Source organism: Sus scrofa, chromosome 7 (genome assembly GCF_054392235.1).
Source record: "Sus scrofa isolate SSC_HxYL_T2T_F1_AM1 chromosome 7, Sscrofa_HxYL_maternal_Yorkshire_Landrace_v2.0, whole genome shotgun sequence".
Lineage (NCBI taxonomy): Eukaryota > Metazoa > Chordata > Mammalia > Artiodactyla > Suidae > Sus > Sus scrofa.
The window spans coordinates 3,315,864-3,339,514 of NC_139389.1; the positions used below are offsets into that span (position 1 = coordinate 3,315,864).

Genomic DNA, 23,651 nt, shown 5'->3' on the forward strand with positions numbered 1-23,651 from the left:
CATTTGCACAGCCTAAAGTTTTTTCTGTTGCCCAGGTAAGGTGACACCTGCCTGGAAGTCTGTACAAGAACCAGTCACTTTGGTATTCATTCTTAGCATGAGAATACATCCTTCAGAGCATTTATCCAGCATCCCACCCTGGTTAGACCCCGTGGGTTTCCACTGTGGCCTCCTTTGCATGACAACTGTCACAACCAGCGTTCAGTGGCCAGTTGGAACCCTGGATGGGCAGGCAGTCTCAGTATTTTTCTCTGCTTTATGCTTCCTCCAGGGTTTTATTGAGTAAATCCTCTCTCTCGTGTTACTTTTTCAATGCATTTAGGAATTTTTGTATTTTTTAACAGATGTATTAGCAGATTTGCTTCTGATTATCCAGCCCATTATTACTTTGAAACAGCAATTGTTTCATTCTTTTATTAAAAATGTTTTACTTTCATCCTCCTGGGACTTTGGGTGGCAAGGGTGACAAATTGATTTGGTCATTTCTCCATCTTGCGTCAGTCTCTTAGCAAGTGGAGACCTGCTTTGTTGTTAAAACGGGGGATACTTTATTTTAGTGGTGACGCAGCTTCTGACTAATCACAGTTGTGATTAGTAATGCCGATTGTAATGACAGTGAGGAAATGGATTTAGCCGTTGCCGTGTGCCAGTGACTCCATGCTTTTCATGCATTCTTTTATGTAATTATCACTAAGTCTCTGAATTTAGTGTTCTTATTCTCACTTTACAGTCAGTGCCGGAGGCTTACCTCCCATATCACTTTTTGGAGTTTATTGGGTAGTAAATGGCAGAAACGCTTTTCAGGCCTTGTTCTTTGGAATTACAGGGGGACAAAGTCCTGCCTGCTTCCACCCTGGGGGGGCTTCATAGGATTTTGTTCCCAGACTGTACTTTCTTACCTCGTCTCAGGACCCCTTGTGGACAGTGAAAAGCTGGTTCAGGGGTATTTCCACTAACATGGAGGATACTCTCTTTTGTGAGATGTCTAAGGTTAGTGAAAAAGGAAACCAAGAGATCAGCAAAGATCAGAAGGGTGTTCTTTAGTTTCCCGAGGACTCGCCGTTACAGGTAGCGTGGCATTTCACGAAAGGTTGGTACCACATGAATGCTAATTTCAAAATGTTCATTGACCGCCAGGCTTCCAGGTTTTATTTCCACCTTATGTTTTTGATATAGACTGATCAGGAAACTTTTTATTTATTTAAATTACTCCTCTTGGTTTACAGCTGTTTGCTGGCGTAAAGGATGGAGAAAACCTGCAGCTTTTTGAACAAAGTTCTCGCTCTGCCCATAAACAGGAGACACACACCATGGAGGCCACAAAGCTCGTAGAGTTTGACCTCAAGCAAACACTTACTGGGCTTGTGACACATCTTTTTGGAGAAGGTAGGTGCTAAATGGCTTTGCCTTTGGGGGCTTAAATAGTCAAGTTACTCTCTTCCTGAAATCCTTATGCCTACTGATGTCTAGAGTTTTTGGTCTAAGCTATGGCTCAGTGGTTTAGGTCCTTCCTTAGTGAGGTAGAACTTACGGATTTCGCATTTCATTCCACTTGAGGAGCAAGAGGATATAAAAATGGAGTTGGCTAGAGAAAGAAAAATGATGACAGCCTTTGATAAGAGTGATTGTGGGTTGAGATATCGGTATCACCAATGGGGAGGCCTTGAACAGGCTGATTGGTGTTACTGCATTATTGTTGGATCAGGCCTGATGGGTGGGGCAAGGTTTGTACCCATGTGAGTGGGCCCATTTTGCCATACTGATTACAACAGAAAATATTAATAGTCAGTTTCCTGGAGGAAGAACAATATTTTTAAGACCTGGGATTTTCACTTTAGTCACTTGCTTTCCATTATTTCTCCAAGAAATGTTTTTTGTCCGTAACGTCCCCCTCCCGCTCCACCTATTTCTAACTTGAGATAATATTTTGTTTTTAGTAAAATATAAAGGGAAGGTTAAGAGATTTTTCTGTAGTTGTCACCTATATTTAAAAAATGTTTAGAAGACAGAAGCTCTGCATGCTTAGGATTCTCTTTTATTCTCTTGTTCTTGGGAGCTTTTTAAAAGAACACCTCTAGCGCATTCCCGTTGTGGTGCAGTGGAAACGAATCCTACTGGAAACCATGAGGTTGTGGGTTCGATCCCTGGCCTCGCTCAGTGGGTTAAGGATCCAGTGTTGCCATGAGCTGTGGTGTAGGTCGCAGATGCGGATCAGATCCCACATTGCTGTGGCGGGGGTGTAGGCTGGCAGCTGTAGCTCTGATGTGACCCCTAGCCTGGGAACCTCCATGTGCCCTGGGTGTAGCCGTAAAAAAAAAGAAAAATTAATAAGTAAAAGAATATCTTTATATTGAGGTATAATCAACATAAATTCAGCCACACATACTAAAAGTATACAGTCTGCCGAATTGACATACGATAAACAGCGTATTTACGTAGTTGTGTAAATGTTGAGGTATGTGTCCATCCATGAAACCGCTGGCAGAATCAAGCTAATCCCCCTCTAGAGTCTCCTCCTGGCTGGTAATCTCTGCTTCTTGCCCGTCCTGCCTCTGCTCGCCCCAGGCAGCCAGCGATCCACTTTCTGTCCTTCTCCTTTACTGCACCTTCTAGATTTGCATAAATGGAATCCTGTAATGTGTACTCTCTTTTTATTTTTCTGGCTTGTTTTGCTTGGTGTACTTCCTCTGAGATCCGTCCATGTCGCAGCGAGTCTCGTAGGTCATTCCTTTTCACTGATAAGCAGCCCTTCCTTCTGCAGTTTGATTATCCGCTCATCCATCGATGGGCATTTGGGTCGTCTCCAGTGTCTTGCTGTGACAAGTAAAGATTCTGTGCCGATTCGTGCACAAGTCTTTGGACGTTTGCTTTCACGTCGTCTCCTTGGTAAATACCGAGGAGGGCAATGGTTAGATCCCGTGGCAGGTGAATTTTGATTTTCTAAGACACCGCTAAGCGGTTTCCTGAGGTGTTTATCCATTTAACAGTCTGCCCGTTTGTGGATGAAAATTCCACGTGCTCTTCATCTTCAACAGCATGTGATGTGGTCAGTTATTTTAATTTTAGCCCTTTTAATAGGTGCCTAGCGATACATCAAATAAACGCTCAGGTGTATAAGAGCTCCAGATACACAAGCAGAACTCGGCCCTACGAGAGCGCGAGGGAGCGTGGGGGGAGCCGATGGAATGACCTGTGCATGTGTGGAGGATGCTCGCCCGCTTAGTTGGCAGGAAAAGCAAACGAAGACCACCTGAGCTATCCTTTGTCATTCTCCATATGTTAAAAAAAAAAAAGAAAGTCTGACATTTATAAGTGTTGACAGAGATACAGCAAAATCAGCTCTAGGACAAAATCTTGGCCTTCTAGAGTCGTCTCAGGTAACGTCCCCCTGGCTGGAACTTGAACCGTCACCTACCGCTCTTACTCATTGCTATGTATTCATCCCGCTGGATTTCCCCTTCTTTTTTTTTTTTCTTGGGCTGCACCCACAGCATATGGAGGTTCTCAGGCTAGGGGTCTAATCGGAGCTATAGCCTCTGGCTTACGCCAGAGCCTCAGCAACGTGGGATCCGAGTGGCATCTGCGACCTACACCACAGCTCACGGCAACGCTGGATCCTTAACCCACTGAGCGAGACCAGGGATTGAACCTGAAACCTCATGGTTCCTAGTCGGATTCATCAACCACTGAGCCACGACGGGAACTCCTGGAATTCCCCTTCTTAAGTGAGATCTCAAACATGTGTTTAAAAGGATTTTTATTATAATTTATTGAGCCTCTGCTTCTCTGTTTGATCAGTTCGTTGAGAATATCTTGACTGCTGCATTTTCAAGTGCACAGTTGATGTAATATTAAGAAACCACGAAATAATCCCATATATTCTTTACATACATTCATTTTTAAAAGGACTCCAGTGACTTCACGCTACTGTCTTTTTCTAGGAGGCCGAGGATGGCATTAGGGAGGAGGTGCCCAAAGGCCTTCCAGCGGGTTCACAGTATTCTACTACAGCAAAGAAGATACCACGTTAAATATGACACAATGTTATGGTTCGATACAACCAGAGAGTGGGTGCCTGGCTGTTTGCTCTTTTCTATTTCTGTCTCTTGGTTTGGAGTGTTTCATATTAAATGGTATAATGTAATCATGAAGCTGGTTACAGATAGAGATTGCTGGCACAATGTGCTCTCCTAGCCGGCTTCTCTTCACTTTCGTGGTGAAAGAAAGGAATTGTGATATTTTCAGCAGTGATGTAGTCCGGTTAACACTGGACTTCAGTGAGATGGACGGTGCTGTTGAGGCCATTGTCCAGGCGGGGCTGGCTGGGAGGGCGTCCGGCCTTGTCGGGAGAGCGTTCTAGCTCCGGCAGCTTTACAGAAAGATTTGCGATCACCCGAGTTCCCCGTAGTCAGGCCACGCAGAGCATTGCCTTAGGGCCCCCCTCTCATTCATGTCCTGCCACGCCTTTCTGTCCTCAGTGGTCTCCCGTGCGCGAGGTTTAGACGCTGCCTCCCAGGCAGGTGCCTCGGGGTTCTGAAGAGGCGGGGTAGCCTTCCTTCTCTAATGACTAGGATTCTGTTTCTCCTGCTTTGTTATTTTTCATTCCTTTTTAACCCCCCTTCCCCTGCTTAGTCCCCCAGCCCCTTCGGTCTCTCTGGGCACCAGCAGATATTTAAACAAGTATACAGTGTGCTAGACTCTGTCTGTGGTACAAGAGCGTTCCCAGGGCCCCAGAGGACCTGCATGTCTCTGAATATAGTCTTGGACTTGGTCTTATTATTCTTAATATTATTGTATTTGAACAGCTTTCAAACCTGTTCATGGAGGTGAGAGTTTGCAGGCAGCGTTTTCCTTATAAAAGGCCATTTCTGCCGTATGTGATTTTTCCGACGCCTCTGATGCCCATGGCCAAGAATTAAGAGTCTCAGCTTTCGAAACAGCAGTGGAATTATAGCTTCTGTATTTCAGGCAAATGTTGGCTTTATTTATTTATTTTTCTTAATAATGATTTTTATTTTTAAATTTTTTTTCCATTATAGCTGTTTTACAGTGTTCTGTCAGTTTTCTGCTGTGCAGCAAGGTGACCCAGTTACACAGACATGTACCCATTTCTTTTCTCACATGATCAGGCTCCATCGTAAGTGACTAGATATAGTTCCCAGTGCTACGCAGCAGGATCTCATTGCTTATCCACTCCAAAGGCAATCATTTGCATCTCTTAACCCCAAATTCCCTGTCCATCCCACTCCCTCCCCCTCCCCCTTGGCAACCACAAATCTGTTCTCCATGTCCATAATTTACTTTTCTGTGGAAAGGTTCATTTGTGCAGTATATTAGATTCCAGATATAAGTGATAGTATATGATATTTGTCTTTCTCTTTCTGGCTTACTTCACCCAGTATGAGAGTCTTTAGTTCCATCTGTGTTGCTGCAAATGGCATTAGTTTGTTCTTTTTTTATGGCTGAGTAGTATTCCATTGTGTATATGCACCACATCTTCCTAATCCAGTCATCTGTCAATGGACATTTAGGTTGTTTCCATGCCATTGTGAATAGTGCTGCAATGAACATGTGGGTGCATGTGTCTTTTTCCAAGAAAGTTTTGTCTGGATATATGCCCTAGAGTGGGATTCCTGGGTCATGTGGTAGTTCTATATTTAGTTTTCTGAGGTACCTCCATACTGTTCTCCATAGTGTTTGTACCAATTTACATTCCCACCAACAGTGCAGGAGGGTTCCCTTTTCTCTACACCCTCTCCAGTATTTGTTAGTTGTGGACTTATTAATGATGGACATTCTGACTGGTGTGAGGTGGTACCCCATTGTAGTTTTGATTTGCATTTTCTCTAATAATCAGTGATGTTGAACATTTTTTCAGTGCCTGTTGGCCATCTGTACATCTTCTTTGGAGAAATGTCCATTCAGGTCTTTTGCCCATTTTTCCATTGGATTGTTGACTTTTTTGCTGTTGCGTTGTATAAATTGCTTGTATACTGTAGAGATTAAGCCCTGGTCAGTTGCATCATTTGAAACTATTTTCTCCCATTCTGTAAATTGTCTTTTTGTTTGTTTTTAATGGTTTCCTTTGCTGTGCAAAAGCTCGTCAGTTTGATTAGGTCCCATTGGATTATTTTTGCTTTTGTTTCTGCTGTCTTGGGAGACTGACCTAAGAAAACATTTTTAAGGTTGATGTCAGAGAGTGTTTTGCTTATGTTCTCTTCTAGGAGTTTGATGATGTCTTGTCTTATTTATTTTTGTGCATGGTGTGAGGATGTGTTCCAGTTTCATTGATTTATGAGCAGCTGTTTGGTTTTCCCATTTTATATTCTTGCCTCCTTTGTCAAGGATTAATTGACCATTGGTGTCAGGGTTTATTTCTGGGTTCTCTATTCTGTTCCATTGGTCTGTATGTCTGTTTTGGTACCAGTACCACACTGTCTCGATGACTGAGGCTTTGTAATATTGCCTGAAGTCTGGAAGAGTTATGCCTCCTGCTTGGTTTTTGTTCCTCAGAATTGCTCTGGCGATTCCAGGTCTTTTGTGGTTCCATATAAATTTTTGGATTGATTGTTCTAGTTTTCTGAAAAATGTCCTGGGTAATTGATAGGGATTGCATTGAACCTGTAGATTGCTTTGGGTAGTATCACCATTTTTAAAATATTAATTTTTCCAACCCATGAGCATGGAATATCTTTCCATTTCTTTGTATCCTTTTTAATTTCCTTGATTAATGTTTTATAGCTCTCAGCGTATGTCTTTCACCTCCTTGGTCAGGTTTATTCTCAGGTATTTGATTTTTTGGGGTGCAATTTTAAGAGGTATTGTGTTTTTGTATTCCTTTTCTAATATTTCATTGTTAGTATACAGAAATGCAACTGATTTCTGAATGTTAATCTTATATCCTGCTACTTTGCTGAATTTGTTGATCAGTTCAAGTAGTTTTTGGTTTGAGTCCTTAGGGTTTTCTGTGCATACAATGACAATTTTACCTCTTCACTTCCAATTTGGATACCTTTTATTTCTTTTGTTTGTCTGATTATTGTGGCTAGGACTTCCAATACTATTTTGAATAAAAGTGGTGAGAGTAGGCATCCTTGAATTGTTTCAGATTTTAGTGGGAAGGCTTTCAGCTTTTCTCCATTGAGTATTATATTTGCTGTGGGTTTGTCATAAATGGCTTTAATTATGTTAAGGTATGTTCCCTCTATAGCCACTTTTTTAAGAGTTTTTATCATGAATGGATGTTGGGACTTTGTCAGATGCTTTCTTTGCATCTGTTGAGATGATCATGTGGTTTTTGACTTTTGTTAAAGTGGTATATGATATTGTTTGATTTGCATATGTCAAACAATCCTTGTGAACTTGGGACGAATCCACTTGGTCATGGTGTATGATCTTTTTGATACACTGTTGGATTTAGTTGGCTGACATTTTGTTGAGAATTTTTGCACCTATTTTCCTCGAAGATATTGGCCTATAGTTTTCTTTCTTGGTGGTATCCTTGTCTGGTTTTGGGATTAGGTTGATGGTGGCATCATAGAATGTCTTTGGGAATGTTCCTTGCTCAACCTTTTGGAAAAGTTTAAGAAGATGGTTCCCCTTTGTATGTTTGGTAGTATTCACCTGTGAAGCCGTCTGGCCCGGGACTTTATTTGTAGGGAGTGTTTTTATTACGTATTCAATTTCATTTGTAGTAATCGGTCTGTTCAGTTGATCTCTTTCTTCTTGATTCAGTTTTGGCAGGCTGTAAGTCTCTAGAAAGTTGTCCATTTCTTCTAGGTTGTCAAATTTGTTGGCATACAATTGTTCATAGTATTCTCTCATGTTTTTTTTGTATTTCTGCAGTATCCACTGTGATTTCTCCTTTTTTATTTCTTATTTTGTTTATTTGGGTTTTTTCTCTCATCTTCTTGGTGAGTCTGGCCAGAAGTTTGTCAATTTTGTTTACTTTTTCAAAGAACCAGCTCGTAGTTTTATTGATTTCTTCTTTTTTTTAATCTCTATTTTATTGATTCCCTCTTTGATCTTTATGATTTATTTCCTTCTGCTGACTTTAGGTTTTGTTTGTTCTTCTTTTTCTAATTCATTTAGGTGGTGGGTTATGTTGTCGATTTGAGATTTTTCTTCTTTTTTTGTTTTTGTCTTTTTGTCATTTTCTTGGGCTGCTCCCGTGGCATATGGAGGTTCCCAGGCTAGGGGTCCAATCGGAGCTGTAGTTGCCAGCTTATGCCAGAGCCACAGCAATGCAAGATCCGAGTTGTGTCTGCAACCTACACCACAGCTCATGGCAACGCCAGATCTTTAACCCACTGAGCAAGGCCAGGGATCAAACTCGCAACCTCACGGTTCCTAGTCGGATTCATTAACCACTGTGCAACGACAGGAGCTCTGATTTTTTCATCTTTTTTGAGCAAGGCCTGTATTGCTATGAATTTCCCTCTCAGCACTGCTTTTGTGGCATCTCATAGATTTTGAGTCATTCTATCTTCGTTATCATTTGTCTCAAGGTATTTTTTAAATTTTCGTCTTGATTTCCTCATTGACCTATTGGTTTTTTAGTAGCATGTTCTTTAGTCTCCATGTAATAATTTTTTTTCTCATTTCTTTTCCTTTTGTTGATTTCTAGTTTCATGCTGTTGTGGTCAGAGAAGATACTTGAAATAATTTTTATGCTCTTAAATTTGTTGAGTTTAGCTTTGTGCCCCAGTATGTGATCAATCCTTGAGAATGGTCCATGTGCACTTGAGAAGAATGTTTATTTTGATTTTTTTGGATGTAATGTCCTGAAAATGTCAACTAAGTCTAACTTTTCTATTGTTTCATTTAGAGTGTCTGTTGCCTTACTGATGTTCTGTCTAGAGGGTCTGTCCACTGATGGGAGTGGGGTGTGAAAGTCTCCTACTATGATTGTATTCCCATCAATTTCTCCTTTTATGTCTGTTCGTATTTGTTGGAGATATCTGGGTGCTTGTATATTAGGGGCATATATATTGATGATTCTAATGTCCTCTTCTTGAATGGATTCTTTTACCATTAAATAGTGTCCTTCTTTGTCTTTCTTCATGGCCTTCATTTTAAAGTCTGTTTTGTCTGATATGAGTGTTGCAACTCCTGCTTTCCTGTCTTTTCATTGGCGTGAAATATCTTTTCCCATTCCTTCACTTTCAATCTATATGTGTCCTTTGCCGTAAGGCGAGTCTTTTGTAGACAGCAAACTGTAGGCTTTAGCTTTTTTATCCATTGCTGCACAGGCCGCTCCAAGTTTTAGGATCCTGGGAGGTGACAGAGATGGAGCATGTGGGCACTGCCTGGAGCATTCGTCAGTGGCAGCAGCAGGGCCGGTGTGCTCCCAGGGGTGCAGCAACATCAACAGGTGGTGTTCAGTCACATTGCCTTCCTCTGTGGTGCCCTTGAGGTGATTTCGGCCTCAAGTGCTGCCTGTTCTCGGCCCCCTAGTGGTGGCAGGCCACACCCACCTCTGGAGTCAGAGATAATGGCAGTGGTTTGTCCCTGCCAACTGCTGACCACACAAGAAGCACCCTGTCCCACATAGCCCGCACAGGAGGTGCTGCACCAGCTGCTCCTAGTTGCAGGGTCTTGGGAAGGGGCAGTGATCAAGCATCTGAGTGCTGCCCGGAGCATTTGGCAGTGGCAGCTGTAGGGCAGGTGTGTTCCCAGAGGAGTGAGAACAAAAACGGCTGGTGCTTCGTAGCAGTGCCCTCTTTTTTTTTTTTTGGCTGATCCCTGAGGTGCCTGGGGCCTCAGGTGGGTTGGCTTTATTTTTAGAATACTACTGGCCTAGACTTTGAGGTGTTCGATTTCATTACAGGGGAGAACTTCTCTTTCATAAATCTTCACATGTGCTTGTTGTTAGTAACAGCGAGTCAGCAGAATTGCGGACTGGCATCAAGGTCAAACACGCACCTCCTGGGAGAAGAGGCCCTGTCCCTCTGCGCTAAAATCTTTTATTTTTTTCCTTCCTTCCAGACATGAGATCATTTGTAACCCCGTTCACCCAGTAGCCAAACCCCCCGAAAATCCTACAAGGCCCACTCCCCGCTTCCCTTGCCCAGCCCCATGCCCTGTGCCGTGTGTGCTGCTGGAGGAGCCGTTGCTGGACGGGTGTTGTGTGTTTGTGGCATCTGCTGAGGTGCTTCCCGGGGAGAAGCTGGGCGGTGGGAAGGGGCCCAGGCAGGCCCAGTTTTTGACCCTGAGGTTGAGGGTGTTACACCAAACGTGCTGTGTGCTCGCCCGGGACCCATGCTGCGTGCTGGCTGCACCCTGGGGCCTGGCTGTCTCTTCCTTTCTCTGGAAGGACCTGCCAGGCTCTGACTTCAGGAGTTCCAGGGGGTCATTTAATTGTTTTCTTTGGGGTGGGAGGGTGCCGGATGCTGAAACATGTCTCTGGACAAGCAGTCTGGATGTCACTTAGAGAAATAGCAGCCACAGTCAAGACGGTGGCAGAGGCGATAATCAACAGTGTCGCTGGCCGCACGGAGCACTTTCCAGGGACGTTATGCTGCGGCTTCCGTCTGTGATGTAGGTGTTGCCATCATCTCCTTTGTGGGCTGAGGGCACCTGGACGCTGAGCACGCAAACACCGCGTGACTATCACACAGCCTGGGAACATCTGAGGCCCCATCTGGGCCCCATCGTTTAAAAAAAAAAAAAAATATATATATATATATATATATGTGTGTGTGTGTGTGTATTTTAAATGACTTGACATTTATAAATACATGTATATAAATATATATTTATATATATTTAAGTATATAAATATATATAAGTTTATAAATACATACATGGAAATACATATGTAAATAAATATATATTTATTTTTTGTATTGTAGGGCCGCATCTGTGGCATGTGGAGATTCCAAGGCTAGGGGTCGAATTGGAGCTACAGCTGCTGGCCCACATCACAGCCACAGCAGCTCGACTGAGTGAGGCCAGGGATTGAACCTGTGTCCTCATGGACACCAGTCAGATTCCAGTTTCCTCTAAGCCACAAGAGGAACGCCAAAAACTTTTTTTTATTTAAAATGCTTTAAAAATCGTATTGAAGTATAGCTGATTTGCGGTGTTGTGTTAATGCCTGCCGTACAGCAGAGCGACTCAGTCACACACACACACACACACACACACGCACCTTCTTTTCCATATTCTTTTCCTACAGCCTTTCCCAGGAGCTGGAATGTAGTTCCCTGTGCTGTACAGGAGGTCCTTGTTTCTTCATCCGGTAGAATATGCTTGGCTTCTGTGAGCCCCGTCGTTGTAATTTCTGAACCCAGGTTAGACAGCTCTTTGGAAAGGAGAAAAAGAAATCACTTCCATAATATTGCTGAGGCTGTGAGACCTACCAAAGCTGTGATGTTAAAAAAATCAGCCCTCCCCTGGCTGTTGCCTCCTGGCTCTCCTAGGCCGCCCTGAAGCCAGCTCGGGGCAGACACCAAAGATCACTTAGAAACTTCAAATTCAGTCTTTCTTTAATTAGCGAATGAATAGGCATGGCTTCCGCAGGCCGCAGAAGTATTCCCCGACTCTTTTTCTATTTGTTTTCATAGTGTAAGCTTTTTACTCCTTTCAGTTATTCGTGCTGTGCTCCTTTGTTCTTGAAAGGCAAGATTAACCATGAGGGCGCCCTGTTTCCTTGTGGCAGTTTGTCATTACAGCTGCTGTAGCTTCAGCTTCCTTCCCCCCGCCAGCGAGGCTTATTATTTTCTGCTAACACTCCGGTTGCACCGTCTCCTAAGGCTGTGCTCAGAGAGGTTGTCCGTGTCGAGTGGGAACGAGAGAAGGTCACCTTGAGCCACCTCTTCGCTGTCAGCTCGCTGACGTCGTTGCCCCACTGTCCGGCGCCCCCTTTAGCAGGTCCTGCCTTCGGCGCATCGGGATTGCCCACGTTTCCTTTCCCGTTCTGCCCTCCGGGGCTTACAGCCCGCCTTTGGCACAGCGTCCCTGTGTCCAGTGTGTCCCGTGTCCTTGTCGTCCCTGGAGTTTCGCTTTAGGAAGCGCTGGCCTCGGGTCGATGAAGCCCGTCTAGAAGGAGAAGCGGCGTGAGCCTCCGCCGCTGCGCGCACCTCCGGCTCCTCTTCCCTGTGGGGCGAAACAGGCTCCTGGTTGTCCCGGAGATGCCCTCCCAGCTTCCGTCCCAGCACCTGGGCTGACGGGGCCGCAGGTGGCCTCAGCGGCCGCTCCCTTGGGGCCGGCCTCCGCCGTGGGCAGCTCCGGGTCCAGGGACACAAGGCCCTTCCCGCGGCTCCCACCTCCAAAGACGCCTTGGGCGGGAGTGAAAAGGACCAGCGTTTTGCCCCCCCCACCCCTCCCACCCCAATCCCCCTCCCCCGACCCCTCACCTCCCACCCCCCCAGCCCCCCCACCTCGCACCCCAGCCCCCGCCTCCCTCCACCTCCCCCCCAACCCCCCACCTCCCACCACCTTCCACCCCAACCCCTCACCCCCTCACCTCCCACCCCCTCACCCCCACCCCCCCACCTCCCCACCTCCCACCCTACCCCACCACCTACTAGCCTCCACCCCCATCCCACTGCCACCTCCCCATTACCCCCACTCCCCACCCCACAACCTTTACCTTCCATCCTCCTGCCTCTGCCCCATCCTCCAACCCCATTACCCCCCTCCCCACCCCCAACCTTTACCCTCCACCCCATTGCCACCACCCTCCAAGCCCCCTCCCCACTAACCTCACCCCCCACCCCCCTTACCCCCTCACCCCTTACTCCCCACCCTCCAGGGGCACTGCTGATGGGTTCTGTAAGCTCCAGAGCTCTGGTGGTTGCATTTGGTGTTGGGCCTGGTTGCACTTGTTGGGCCAGGCTGAGGACCAGCGCTGCCACAGAGATGACACCGGATCCTTAACCTGCTGTGCCACAGTGGGAACAGCACCATTTTGGAGATATTTTCATCAGGATAAGTAAGGTGCCAGGACTGTACCTGCTGTACCTCCTTGTAGGCGGTCGACACACAGGCGTCCTGGAAACCCTGGGATCTGTGGACGAGGGTAGGTTCCCTCTCTGCTTGGGTTGGAAGAAAAGCTCAAATTCTCCATCTGCTCTTTCCCTTCCCTTCGTCCGCTGCCAGCCCCAGCCCTGCGGGGCCCAGGTGATGAGGCAAGGTCGCTCATCTGACGTCGGCATTGCCGTGTCAACACCCGTCACCCTTGGTCTTCCCTATGCGCTTGATGAAGACCCAGCCTCGCATCGGTCCCGGGTCTGTGCTTTCTGCTCCTCCCTGAGCGGCTGCAGCCGTGTGAGGTTCGCAGTTGTGATCTGGCCCCTCAGCCAGGCCAGTGTTGCTGGCCAAGTCAGAGATGTCTCCCCTTGGGTCACCTGACCGTCCAGTCCCTTTTTGTGTCATTCCAGACTCTTCCCTTCTCACCACTCCGTTCCCTGTGTGAGGATAAGCGCACCTCTTTCCTTAGGGAAGTTTAGGGAACTCGGAGTGGGCCTGGTGCTCGCCTGGCCTCTGGTCCCCAGTCTCGATTCCATCTTATCATTTCCTCCAGAACCTTCTCCCTCTATTTCCAGCTTCCCTTCCAGACTCACCCCAGGGTCCTACAAACAGATGCCACCATTCAACTTTCCATCCCTCTCTGGAACCTTGCTCTCCTTCCTTTTTCTTTGTTAAAATTAATTAATCATTTCCTTTTTAGGGCCGCACCTGGGGTATATAGAGGTTCCCAGGCAAGGGGTCAGATTGCAGCTGCAGGCCTACACCACAGCCGCACAGCAATGTGGGATCCGAGCCGAGTCTGCAACATACACCACAGCTCACGGCAATGCCGGATCCTTAACCCACTGAGCAAGGCCTGCGATTGAACCCATGTCCTCACGGATGTAGTCGGTTCCATGTGTCAGGTTCGTCTCTGCTGAGCCACAGCGGGAAGTCTTTTCTTTGCAGCCACACATGTGCCCTGTCCCTTCCCAAGGCTGCTCAGCCCAGGCTGTGTTGATTTTAACTGAGTCTGTTGAGCTCACAGTTGACTTCGAAATGATAAAATCCAACAGATTGAGGAAAGTGTTTATCATGCTGAAGCTTCCTGTTAATTTTTAAACATGGCCTTTCTGAATTACCATTGGTGTCCGCTAAACTCAGTATTTTTTAAGGCGTTCGGTTTGGTAAGTTTCCACATGTCTGTGCACGGAATGTCAGCCCCTGTCAAGGTCATGGATGTGCCCCTCACCCTGTTCCCCTGCCCTTGACTTTTCTGCCCCCAGCACCCCAGGCCTAGGTAACCAGGATGAGCCAGCGCTCTGCTTTCTGTCAGGATAGATTAGTTTGCATTTTCCAGAGTTATGTTCTTTTTCCTGGCTGTTCCCTGGCTGTTTTCATTCAGCGTAATTGTTTTTAGAGTTTTAGATGCATGGCGCAGCCTGTGCCGATACGCCATTCCTTTTAGTGATGAGCAGTGTTTTAGCGGATGGATGTTCCACAGCACGCACTTCCGGATCCGCCCGTCGATGCATGTTTGGGTGGTTTCCAGGTTTGGGCTATTACAGATGAAGTGGCTGTATGTATTGTGAGCACGTCTTTATGTGGATGTGTGTTTTCACTTCTCCTGAGTAAATATGTGGGGGTGAAATGGCTGGATGGCAGGTATGTGTTTAATTTTGGAAGAAACCATCAGACTGTTTTCCGAAGTGGTTGAACCATGGACATTCCCGTTGGCAGTCTTGCTCCCCCTGGTGGCCAATACTAGGTAGGGCAGTCCTTTTAACGTTGGCCGTTCTCATAGGCCGAAGTGTAGGGTGTCTGATTGTGGTTTTAACTTGCGTCTTCTCATTGCCTAACGATGCTGAGTGTCCTGTGCTTCTTTGCCATCCTCATAGCTATTCTTTGGTGAGTCTTCACCCGTTTTAAAATTGCTTTATTTTCCTATTATTGATGTTTTTAAACTTCTTCATAGATTGTGGATACAGGGCCTACCTCAGAAATGTGATTTGCACACATTTTCTCTCAGTCTGCACCATGTCTTTTTATTCTGTTAACAGTGTTCCTCAAAGAGCAGAGGTTCAATCTAACGAATGAATTTTTTCTTTTATGGATGATGATTTTGACGTGGTTTCTAAGGAATCTCTCCTGACCCAAGACCATAAAGACGTCCACTCTCTTCTCCTCTCGAAGTGTTAGCGTTTTCAGTTTCATATTTGTGTGCGATTATTTTGAAAAACGTTATGTATGACGCGAGCCACGGATGGAAGTTATTTTGAACATGGATCTCCAGCTGTTCCAGAATGACTTGTTGAAATGACCCTCCCTTTCCCCCAACTGCCTTTGTACCCTTGTCTCGGATCAGCCGATGTATATGCTGGGGTCTATTCCCGGATTCTCTCTTCTGGTCCATTTATCTGTCATCTGTCTGTCTTGATGTCCTGTCTCTATTACAGTCGCTCCGTAATGCATCGTGAAGTCAGCTGAAGTCCTCCGACTCTGGTCTTCTTTCCCAAAGCTGTTTTAATGAGATGCTTTGCATTTATGTGGTTATTGATGTGGTTGGGGCTAAATGATCATTTTGCTGCTTACTTTCTGTTTATTGCATTTGTTCTTTGTTCTCTTTGAAATTTTGCTTTCTTTGGATTAATTGTGTTTCTTGTATTATTTCATTGTATCTATGTTTCGCTTGTTAGCTCTAACCTTTCCGGCATTTGTCCAGTGATGGCTTTACAACTGGCAGTGTAGATCTTGAATTTATCATAGCCTTTCTCCCAGTGATCTGACACACTCGCGGACCGTGTACAGACTTTACGGTATATTTTCATTTCTCCCTTCCTGGACTTTGTTCTGTTGCTGGCATATATTTTCCTTCCATATATGTTATCCCCTCCTAAATGCCTTGTGATTATTGTTGTTTTAAGCAGTTGATTAGCTTTTACGGATATTCAAACAGAAAAAAAAGGTCTCGCGTTTCCCCAGGTAGTTACCATGTCTGGCGCCCGTTGTCTGATTTCTGAGCGTGTCATTCTCCTTCTGCTTGAAGGGCCATCGTTGGTGTTTCTCCTGGGGCCAGTCTGCTAGACGCGCGCCTCTCGGCTCTTGTGAGGGTGCGTACAGCCCTCGTCTGGTCTTCGTTTGTGCAGCATCTCACTGAGGAAAGGATTCTAAGTTGATACTTTCCTCCTTTCAGCCCATGAAAGATACTGTTCCCCTCGCTTCTCGTTTGCATCGTTTCCTGGGAGACATCTACCTGCACCCTCGCTTTGGCCTTTGCCTTGGTCCTTCTGTACCTAATATCTTTTCTCTTCGACTGTTTTCGAAGTGGTTCTTTGTTGTTGGTTTTAAACAATTTGATTATGATCAGTACAGGTGCAGTTTTTTAAGACTTCTTTGGCCTGGGGTTGGTTGAGCTTGGGACCAGGGGTATATATTTTTCATCCAATTTTGAAATTTCAGTAAAGTATTTCTTCAGATATTTTCTCTGCCTTGTCCTCCCCTTGGGGACTCCAATTACATGTGTATTTGGCCACTTGAAACTTTTCCACGGTTCACTGGTGCTCTGTTCACTTTGCTTTCAGTGTTTCCTTTGGGTGATTTTCATGGCCTGTCTTTCAGTTCGCCAGTCGCTTTTCCCTGCAGTGTCTGGTCTGGCCATTTGATCCAGTGCTCGGTCTTCACCCCACTTTTGCTTCATTAGTGTCTTTTTATATCTTCACTATCTCTACTTAAAATTTCTTGTCTTTCCTTTAGCTATTTGAACATATTAAATATCACAGAGTTCCCATTGTGGTTCAGTGGTTAACGAATCCGACTAGGAACCATGAGGTTGTGGGTTCGATCCCTGGCCTCTCTCAGTGGGTTAAGGATTTGGCGTTGCTGTGAGCTGTGGTGTAGGTTGAAGATGAGGCTCAGATCTGGTGTTGCTGTGGCTCTGGTGTAGGCCAGCAGCTGTAGCTCCAATTGGACCCCTGGCCTGGGAACCTCCATATGCCGCGGGTGCGGCCCTAAAAAGACAAAAGACAAAAAAAAAAAAAAAAAAATCACCATATATATTTTAATGTCTTTCTCTACTAGTTCTCTCACCTGTGTCATTTCTTGCAGAACTGCTCCTTCTTTTTCTCTACTTGATGTTCTCTTTTTCCTTCTTTGCCTGCCCGGTAACCTTCTATAGGATGCCAGATGCTGTTAACTTTCCCTCGCAGGGGGCATGGCTGTCCTTGTATGCCTCGTAATCCCCCGAGCTTGGTTCTGGGATTACTCGGGAGCAGTTTGGTCCTTACGCCTTGTTAGGCAGGACCAGTGTAGGGCTCTAGTCTGAGGTTAGTTTCTCCCACAACCAGCTTAAGACCCTTCTTAATGCCATAACCGAGAGCCTGTGCATCGGGAGGTTTTCCGCGGGCTGCTTGGGAGCCTTTCTGGTCCTTGTCTGCTCCCGGCATCGTCCCTCCTAGTCCTTTTGTGAGGTCCGTTCCCTGGCCCGGGGGAGATGCTTCGCCACCCCTGCACCGACACACTCAGTGGTGCTGAGGGAGTGTCTTCGGCCCGTCTTCCAGTTTCTCTGTCTGGGGCCTTCTTCCCTCTTTCACTGTCCTACAAACTCTCGCCACGTCGCCTGTCTGGTCTCCCAGCTCTGCTTCCTCAGCCTGGGAAGCCTTCAGGGCTCTGACTGTTCTTCCCTGCCTGGCGAGTGGGCACAGTGTCTCTCTGGGATCTGTGTCCGTGGGTACCGACATCCAGCGTCCTGGGTGGCATTGTTGCATATATTCTGTCTTTAAGTGGGGTTTTTTTTAGTTTTATTTCATTTATTTTTTTGTCTTTTTTTTGGAGGGGGGGCGCACCCGCAGCATATGGAGGTTCCCAGGCTAGGGGTTGAATCGTGCAGCCACCGGCCGACACCACAGGCACAGCAACCAAGACCAGATCCGACCTACAGCACAGCTCACGGCAACGCCAGATCCTTGACCCACTGAGTGGGCCCAGGCATCGGCATTCTCATGGATTCGCGTCAGATTTGTTTCCGCTGAGCCCGGACGGGGACTCCTTTTTTAGTTTTTTTTTTTTTTTGAAACTGGGGGCTGGTGTTTTCCTTTTCGAAGCAGACAGTGAATTTTGCTGTCCTGGATCTCTTGGGGTATCCGAGACGCCCTCGTGGTAAAATCTCGGTTTGTTTTGTGCAATTACTCTTCTCTGGGTGACCCCGTGTTTGGTCCCTGGCTGGCTCGGCCGTCTTTCTCAGCCTTCACGTGGCTGGCGTTTGGTGTGCAGGTCGTGTTTGGTGGGGGATCTGGGTTCTGTTTTTCTCCTTGCTCGGCCCTCCTCCCTCCTGCCCTCCCCTCTGCGTCTTTCTTCTCCGTGTGCTTTTGCAGTTGGTTCCCCGAGCTCTGTGGGCTTGAAATCCAGAACGAGGTTTTGAGGGGAGCCCTGGTTTGGGGACGCAGCAGACCCGGGGTCCGTGGCTTAGCTCTCCGAGCCCACAGCCCTTCAGAGCCACAGCCCTCGGCTGTCCTGGTGATGACTTTTGTCTCCAGCTATTACCAGTGTGGCGCCTTCTTCCCTCCACGACTGTCGTCCAGCGTCCAGCCTCTCAGATGCCAAGCCAGCAGCCCGTTGTCCTGCCGGAGGCAAGTTCCCGGCGTCCCTTCCTGGATGTGGGCCCCGAGCCCGGCGACACTGCTTTCTCCTCTCTTCTTGTCTGCGTTTCTGTCCTGTTTCTGGCTGAGGGAGGAGTTTCTCTTCTCTTTGAATGTAGACGGTGCCATTTGGGTTCCCTTTTTTTTTACAGTCATAACTCTGGTGGCTGTGTGAGGGGGACAGGCAGGTGAGTGATGCTCTCCAGCACGTTCAGGGCACTTTGCCGGGCCCGCTGCGGCGGGGGCGGCATCGGGCTTTGCTGCCTGGCACTGGGATGGGAGTCCCATCTTGGCCGTCCCCAACCCGTAACCCTGGATGGGACACGCACCCTGGCGCAGCCGCGAGGTCCTTGTCTGTGAGACGGGGACCGTAGGGAGTCCCGTGCAGGGTTTTTGGCGGCCTCGTATCAGTAAAGGGGACGTGCGACGTACGTAGCGTCGCGCCGCTGTAAATCAATAAACCGCAGACGCGGATGACCTGAACACACGTTAGAAAGGTTTCTTTGTCTTCGTGTTTTTATAAAACCATGAGCGAGAGAGTTTCGATGGTGGCCTGCTTTTCAGTGATGTTCATTTTAAAAATCACGCCTCGAGTGTTTAGGTCCTTTACACGCTTTGCTGACGTGCCACCCAGACTCCGCGGTGAATGCGATTCTTATTTTGAACGGAGCCCAGCAGTGAAGGGTTGGGGTCGGTGGTTTTCCGGGGCTGGGGCGCTGGGGAGAGGAGCCGGGGGCGCTGGGCAGGAGGGGGCTTTGCAGAAGAAGGGAAAGATCGTGACGGAACGGAAGGCAGGTGGGGCACTGGCGGTGGTTTGTCCAGGGCCCGCTCTCTGGGTGTCCTCATGGTGGGCTTCCGGCTCCTGGGGGACCCCCTCCTCTGGCCTCTCTGTTTGTAGTGATTCTGCCCTTTGCAGGCTTTAATTGTTACGCATCCATCAGTCTTTTCTTTTGTTCAGCAATGTCTTTATTCACACGTGCCGTAGTTACGAGTGTTTATTGACATGCATCCTGGCATTCACCATGTCCCTGTTTTGGTTTGTCTTGGACGTAAGTATATTTGTCACTCATCTGTAGAAAAACTGTTTGGATTTTTTAAATACATAGCTTAGTTTAGCTGATCGTATTTTATTTAACCTTTTACGAGGTCTTATAAACTTAATAAAAACTAGTGTATTGATGGGCGTGAAAGTGGATGAGTTGACCCTAAATTAGTCATATTGTTGGTATGTTACGTCTGAAGGCCGATACGGTAAAACTCCTGTTTTCTTTACTCCGAAACGATGTCATTTTTCCCTTAGAGAAACTAGCAGAATGACTTGCTTTCCCATAATCTTGACCCAGTTTTTTCCTCTGCCAGGTGGTTGCAGAGGCTGACAGCTGATTGATTTGGTCGTAGAAGGTCCTGGAATCGCACAGAGGGTTTTTCTTATTGGAAAAGACATGCCTGGTTTTTCACCAGTTTTAAGATCTATTGCTTCGCCCTAAAGTGTGGCAGATGATCTTGTTTGCTATTTATTTTACTCAGAACGTGGTCATTGGTGTCATTAGCTGGAGGGCAGATTTGGTCACGAGAAAAGGGAAGACTGCCTTTAATGTGGGGTGTCTGGTTTTTTTTTGCATCTTTGCAGGACTGGACATCAGATGGGTGGACTGCTACTTTCCTTTCACTCATCCCTCCTTTGAGATGGAGATCTACTTCCACGGAGAATGGCTGGAAGTTCTTGGCTGCGGGGTGATGGAACAGCAGCTGGTAAATTCAGGTAGAAGAGCATCCACATTGAATCGCAGGCTCCCTCCCAGAGCCCTCTCTTCCCAGCTCACGCCATTGCCATGCTCATTTGCATCCACATTTGCATACGCCCCTAGGACCGCCTCCCCGTCTTTCTCTCCTTGCATCGCCCTCCAGACTCTTCTCTGGCTCTTCTCTCTGGAAGAGCTTAATCTATCACGTCTAATGGTGCGAAGGCGTCTTGGTTTTGGAGCTCTTCCCTGTCAGCGCGAGGTGTTGGGTTTGTACTTCGTGATTTCGTATTTGTGGGTCTGCTGCTTTGTAATTACCCGCAGGCATTTGATGCCTGTCCCGGGGAGCAGTTTGTCTTCCAGACTATTTAAGAACAAAGCCGGCGTTTAATCCTTTTTTGTTCCTACCGCCTTTGGAGCAGTGCCCCAAATCCAGCAGCTCTTTCGTAGATACGCTGAAAACACGATGTCAAGGTCCATGGGCCCGTGATGTTTGGTTGTTTGCCCCCCTCAGTGACGGCCCAGCCATCGGATGGGGTTCGTCTCATATTCGGTTCTACCCGTGCCGGGCGGTTCTGGAGAAGGAGCTTTCCAGCTTTCGCTGCAGCACCACAGCTTAATAACAATGATTATTTCCAATCATTTTAAATCAGATTTTAAGAGTTTTTCTTAAAAGTCACTATCTGAATGTAATTTAAAAAATTCTTTTTCAGAGTGTAACTCCCGACAGGGGTAGTTGGCTGAGAGCGGGCCTTTAAGTTAGAGGCTCAGGGCACAAGCTGTAGGCAGAGGGGACCTGCCATTGTATGTGTGTGTGTGTGTGTGTGTGTGTGTGTGTCCCATAGGACTCTTGCTCTGTGCCTGCGGGGGGCGGGTGCTGGCTCCAGTTCCGGGTTGGTCACGGTGCCTCCCGCAGCAGAAGGGAGAAGGCCAGGCCCTCTTGGTGATGAAGGCGTGTGGCGGGACCGGGGGGTTAGGGGACAAGGGAGAGCGAGACAGCAGACAGGCGGCTGTGAGGCGCAGGAGTCCGAGCTGCATGGCTGGGGCCCGGCCCCGTCCGCCCATGGATTCCTCTGCCCTCTGCTGAGCAGGGCTTGGGGGAGAGCCCAGCACAGCACCAGATGCTCCTCGGATGGTTTTCTGGTATTTGAAGGTCTGTCCTAGAGAAGAGGGAGCAGAGAGGTGGCCCGTGAGGGCCTGTGGGTAAAGGTTGGAGACCTGGCTTGAGTGTCTGAAGCACCAGGTATCCTTTGAAGTGGAAGCTGTGTGTCTTCAGGCAAGTTGCTTAGCCGTGCAGGTCTCGGTTTTCTCCTAGTTAATGTAAGCGCAGTGGTGGGTCTCGGTTTTCTCCTAGTTAATGTAAGCGCAGTGGTGGGTCTCGGTTTTCTCCTAGTTAATATAAGCACAGTGATGCCTCCCTCAGTGTTCATGAGGTTAGCTGAGGTGACTCGTGTTCTGTGCTTAGTACAGGGTCTGGCGCGTTGTATCCACTCTGTAAAAATTAATCTCTGATGCTACTATTTTTTTTTTTTTGAATAGAGCCATTTATTGACAGAGAGCCCCCTTAACTGGAAGTATTTGAACAGAGGCTGTCTTGCACGTCGTAGAAATGTGCGTGTGTGTGTTCACGTTATGGAATATTATTCAGCAACAAAAAGGATGCAGATTTTCTGGACTAGACATTGTATAATATTGTGCATGTACTCAGTGCCACCTGCATGTACAATTAACATGGTCAAAGAATTAAATTTTCAGTGAATTTTATTCTTAAGTGAATTTTATGTCACAGGACGGGGTAAACGGCGGGTGGTTCATGTAACAAAAAGGCAGGTGTTTTCAGCCTGGAGTCGTAAGAGAGAGGCAGTCGACCCTGCCTGCCCGAGGGGTGTTCTCACAGCGTAACCGATTTCCAACCCCGGGAACCAGCTCAGCGGGACGACCTCTCTGCTCTCAGTCGTCTTCGTATCCACGATGCTCGGCTGAGGGATTGACTCCGGAGGGAGTGAGAGTTCAGAGCAGCAGGAAGCAGGGAAGTTGGCTGGAGGTTTGTTCGTGTCCCTAATAGAAAACCCAGAGACGGGAGCAAGGAGCTAAGGGTTCATCCCTCCTTGAGTCGGAGCTGACTTCGCATACTTGCGTGGGGTTTTTGCTTTGCTTCGTTTTTTAGACAGAAGTTTTGAGGGAATCCTGGGCTCCCTTCCTTCCAGGAGCCGGAGGTGCCAGGGGCCAGAACTCAGTGAATCGGGGAGGGTCAGCTCCCTATCAGCTGTCACCTGGAATTGTGCTTCCTTGTACATTTCCAGCGTCCTTGATGGGTTTTGAGGAGGTTTTTTCCCACCTTGACTGGCTGAACGTGCTTCCCTGAAACAGGTTTCCAAGTCATGGTTGCACATTAATGCGACCGCCGTTCCCCCAGTTACATCAGCCGTGTCAGGCAATTCTTGGAGGACGTGGCAAAGTGAAAAAAAAAAAGAGAGAGAAAAGAAAAAAGAGATACCTGAGACGCAGAGATGTCTAAGAGATTCACCGTGGTGGGAGGGTGTGCTTTCCCTTGTTGGCAAAGGGTACCCATAAAATTTAAATAAAATTCCTCGCCAGAGAAAAAGAAGAGACAATTTCGTAAAAGAAATTCTGTGTGGGGTTTGCTACTTGAAGTTATCATGACAGACTTCTGCTCTGTAGTCTCCGGCTCGAATGTGTTTTGACATCTGTAGTTAAAATTCTTAAACTGTGTGCCTGGCAGTCGCTAAGCACAGACGTTACTGGCAAACACAGCTGACTTTCTGTTTTCTGAGTTCTTGGGCCATTGCTGGAAGCCTGGCTTCTTGCCCTTTGTCCCTCTGGTTCAGTTTGCCGTTTTTTTTCGTTTGTTTGTTTGTTTGTTTGTTTTAATTTTATGGCCACACCTGCCATCGTGGAAGTTCCCAGGCCAGTGGTTGAATCCGAGCAGCAGCTGTGACCTACGCCACAGCCGCAACCATGCTGGATCCTTTAACCCACAGCACTGGGATCAAACCCATGCCTCTGCAGCAACCCGAGCCACTGCAGCTGGATTCTCAACCCACTGTGCCGCAGCGGGAACTCCCAGTTTGCCATTCTTGCTGTCTTTCCTCCTGCATTTTCTCCCCTCCCCTGTTTTTTTTTTTTTTTTTTTTTTTTTTTTTGTCTTTTTAGGGCTGTACCCGCAGCATATGGAGGTTCCCAGGCTAGGGGTTGAATCGGAGCTGTAGCCACCGGCCTACACCACAGCCACAGCAACGCAGGATCAGCCGCTCACGGCAATGCCAGATCCTCAACCCACTGAGCAAGGCCAGGGATCAAC

The 23,651-nt window shown here is 47.2% G+C and overlaps 1 protein-coding gene across 50 annotated transcripts in view; it reads left to right on the forward strand.

The window, feature by feature from the left end:
* FARS2 (phenylalanyl-tRNA synthetase 2, mitochondrial) overlaps positions 1–23,651 on the forward strand; it is a 408,395-nt gene that overhangs the window by 89,961 nt on the left and 294,783 nt on the right. For 34 of the 50 annotated variants that reach the window (XR_014809481.1, XM_084967260.1, XM_084967258.1 and 31 more), the window contains 2 exons: positions 1,227–1,386; positions 20,218–20,349. The exons of 3 other annotated variants lie outside the window; for them this stretch is intronic. Coding sequence is in view for 46 of the 47 variants with exons in the window: in XM_084967260.1 (XP_084823386.1) it covers positions 1,227–1,386; positions 20,218–20,349 (292 nt within the window). In the remaining variant the exon portion in view is untranslated. Of the gene's footprint in view, positions 1–1,226; positions 1,387–20,217; positions 22,821–23,651 lie in introns of those variants that run through there. 13 more of the 50 variants (XM_084967286.1, XM_084967276.1, XM_084967285.1 and 10 more) reach the window with 3 other exon arrangements.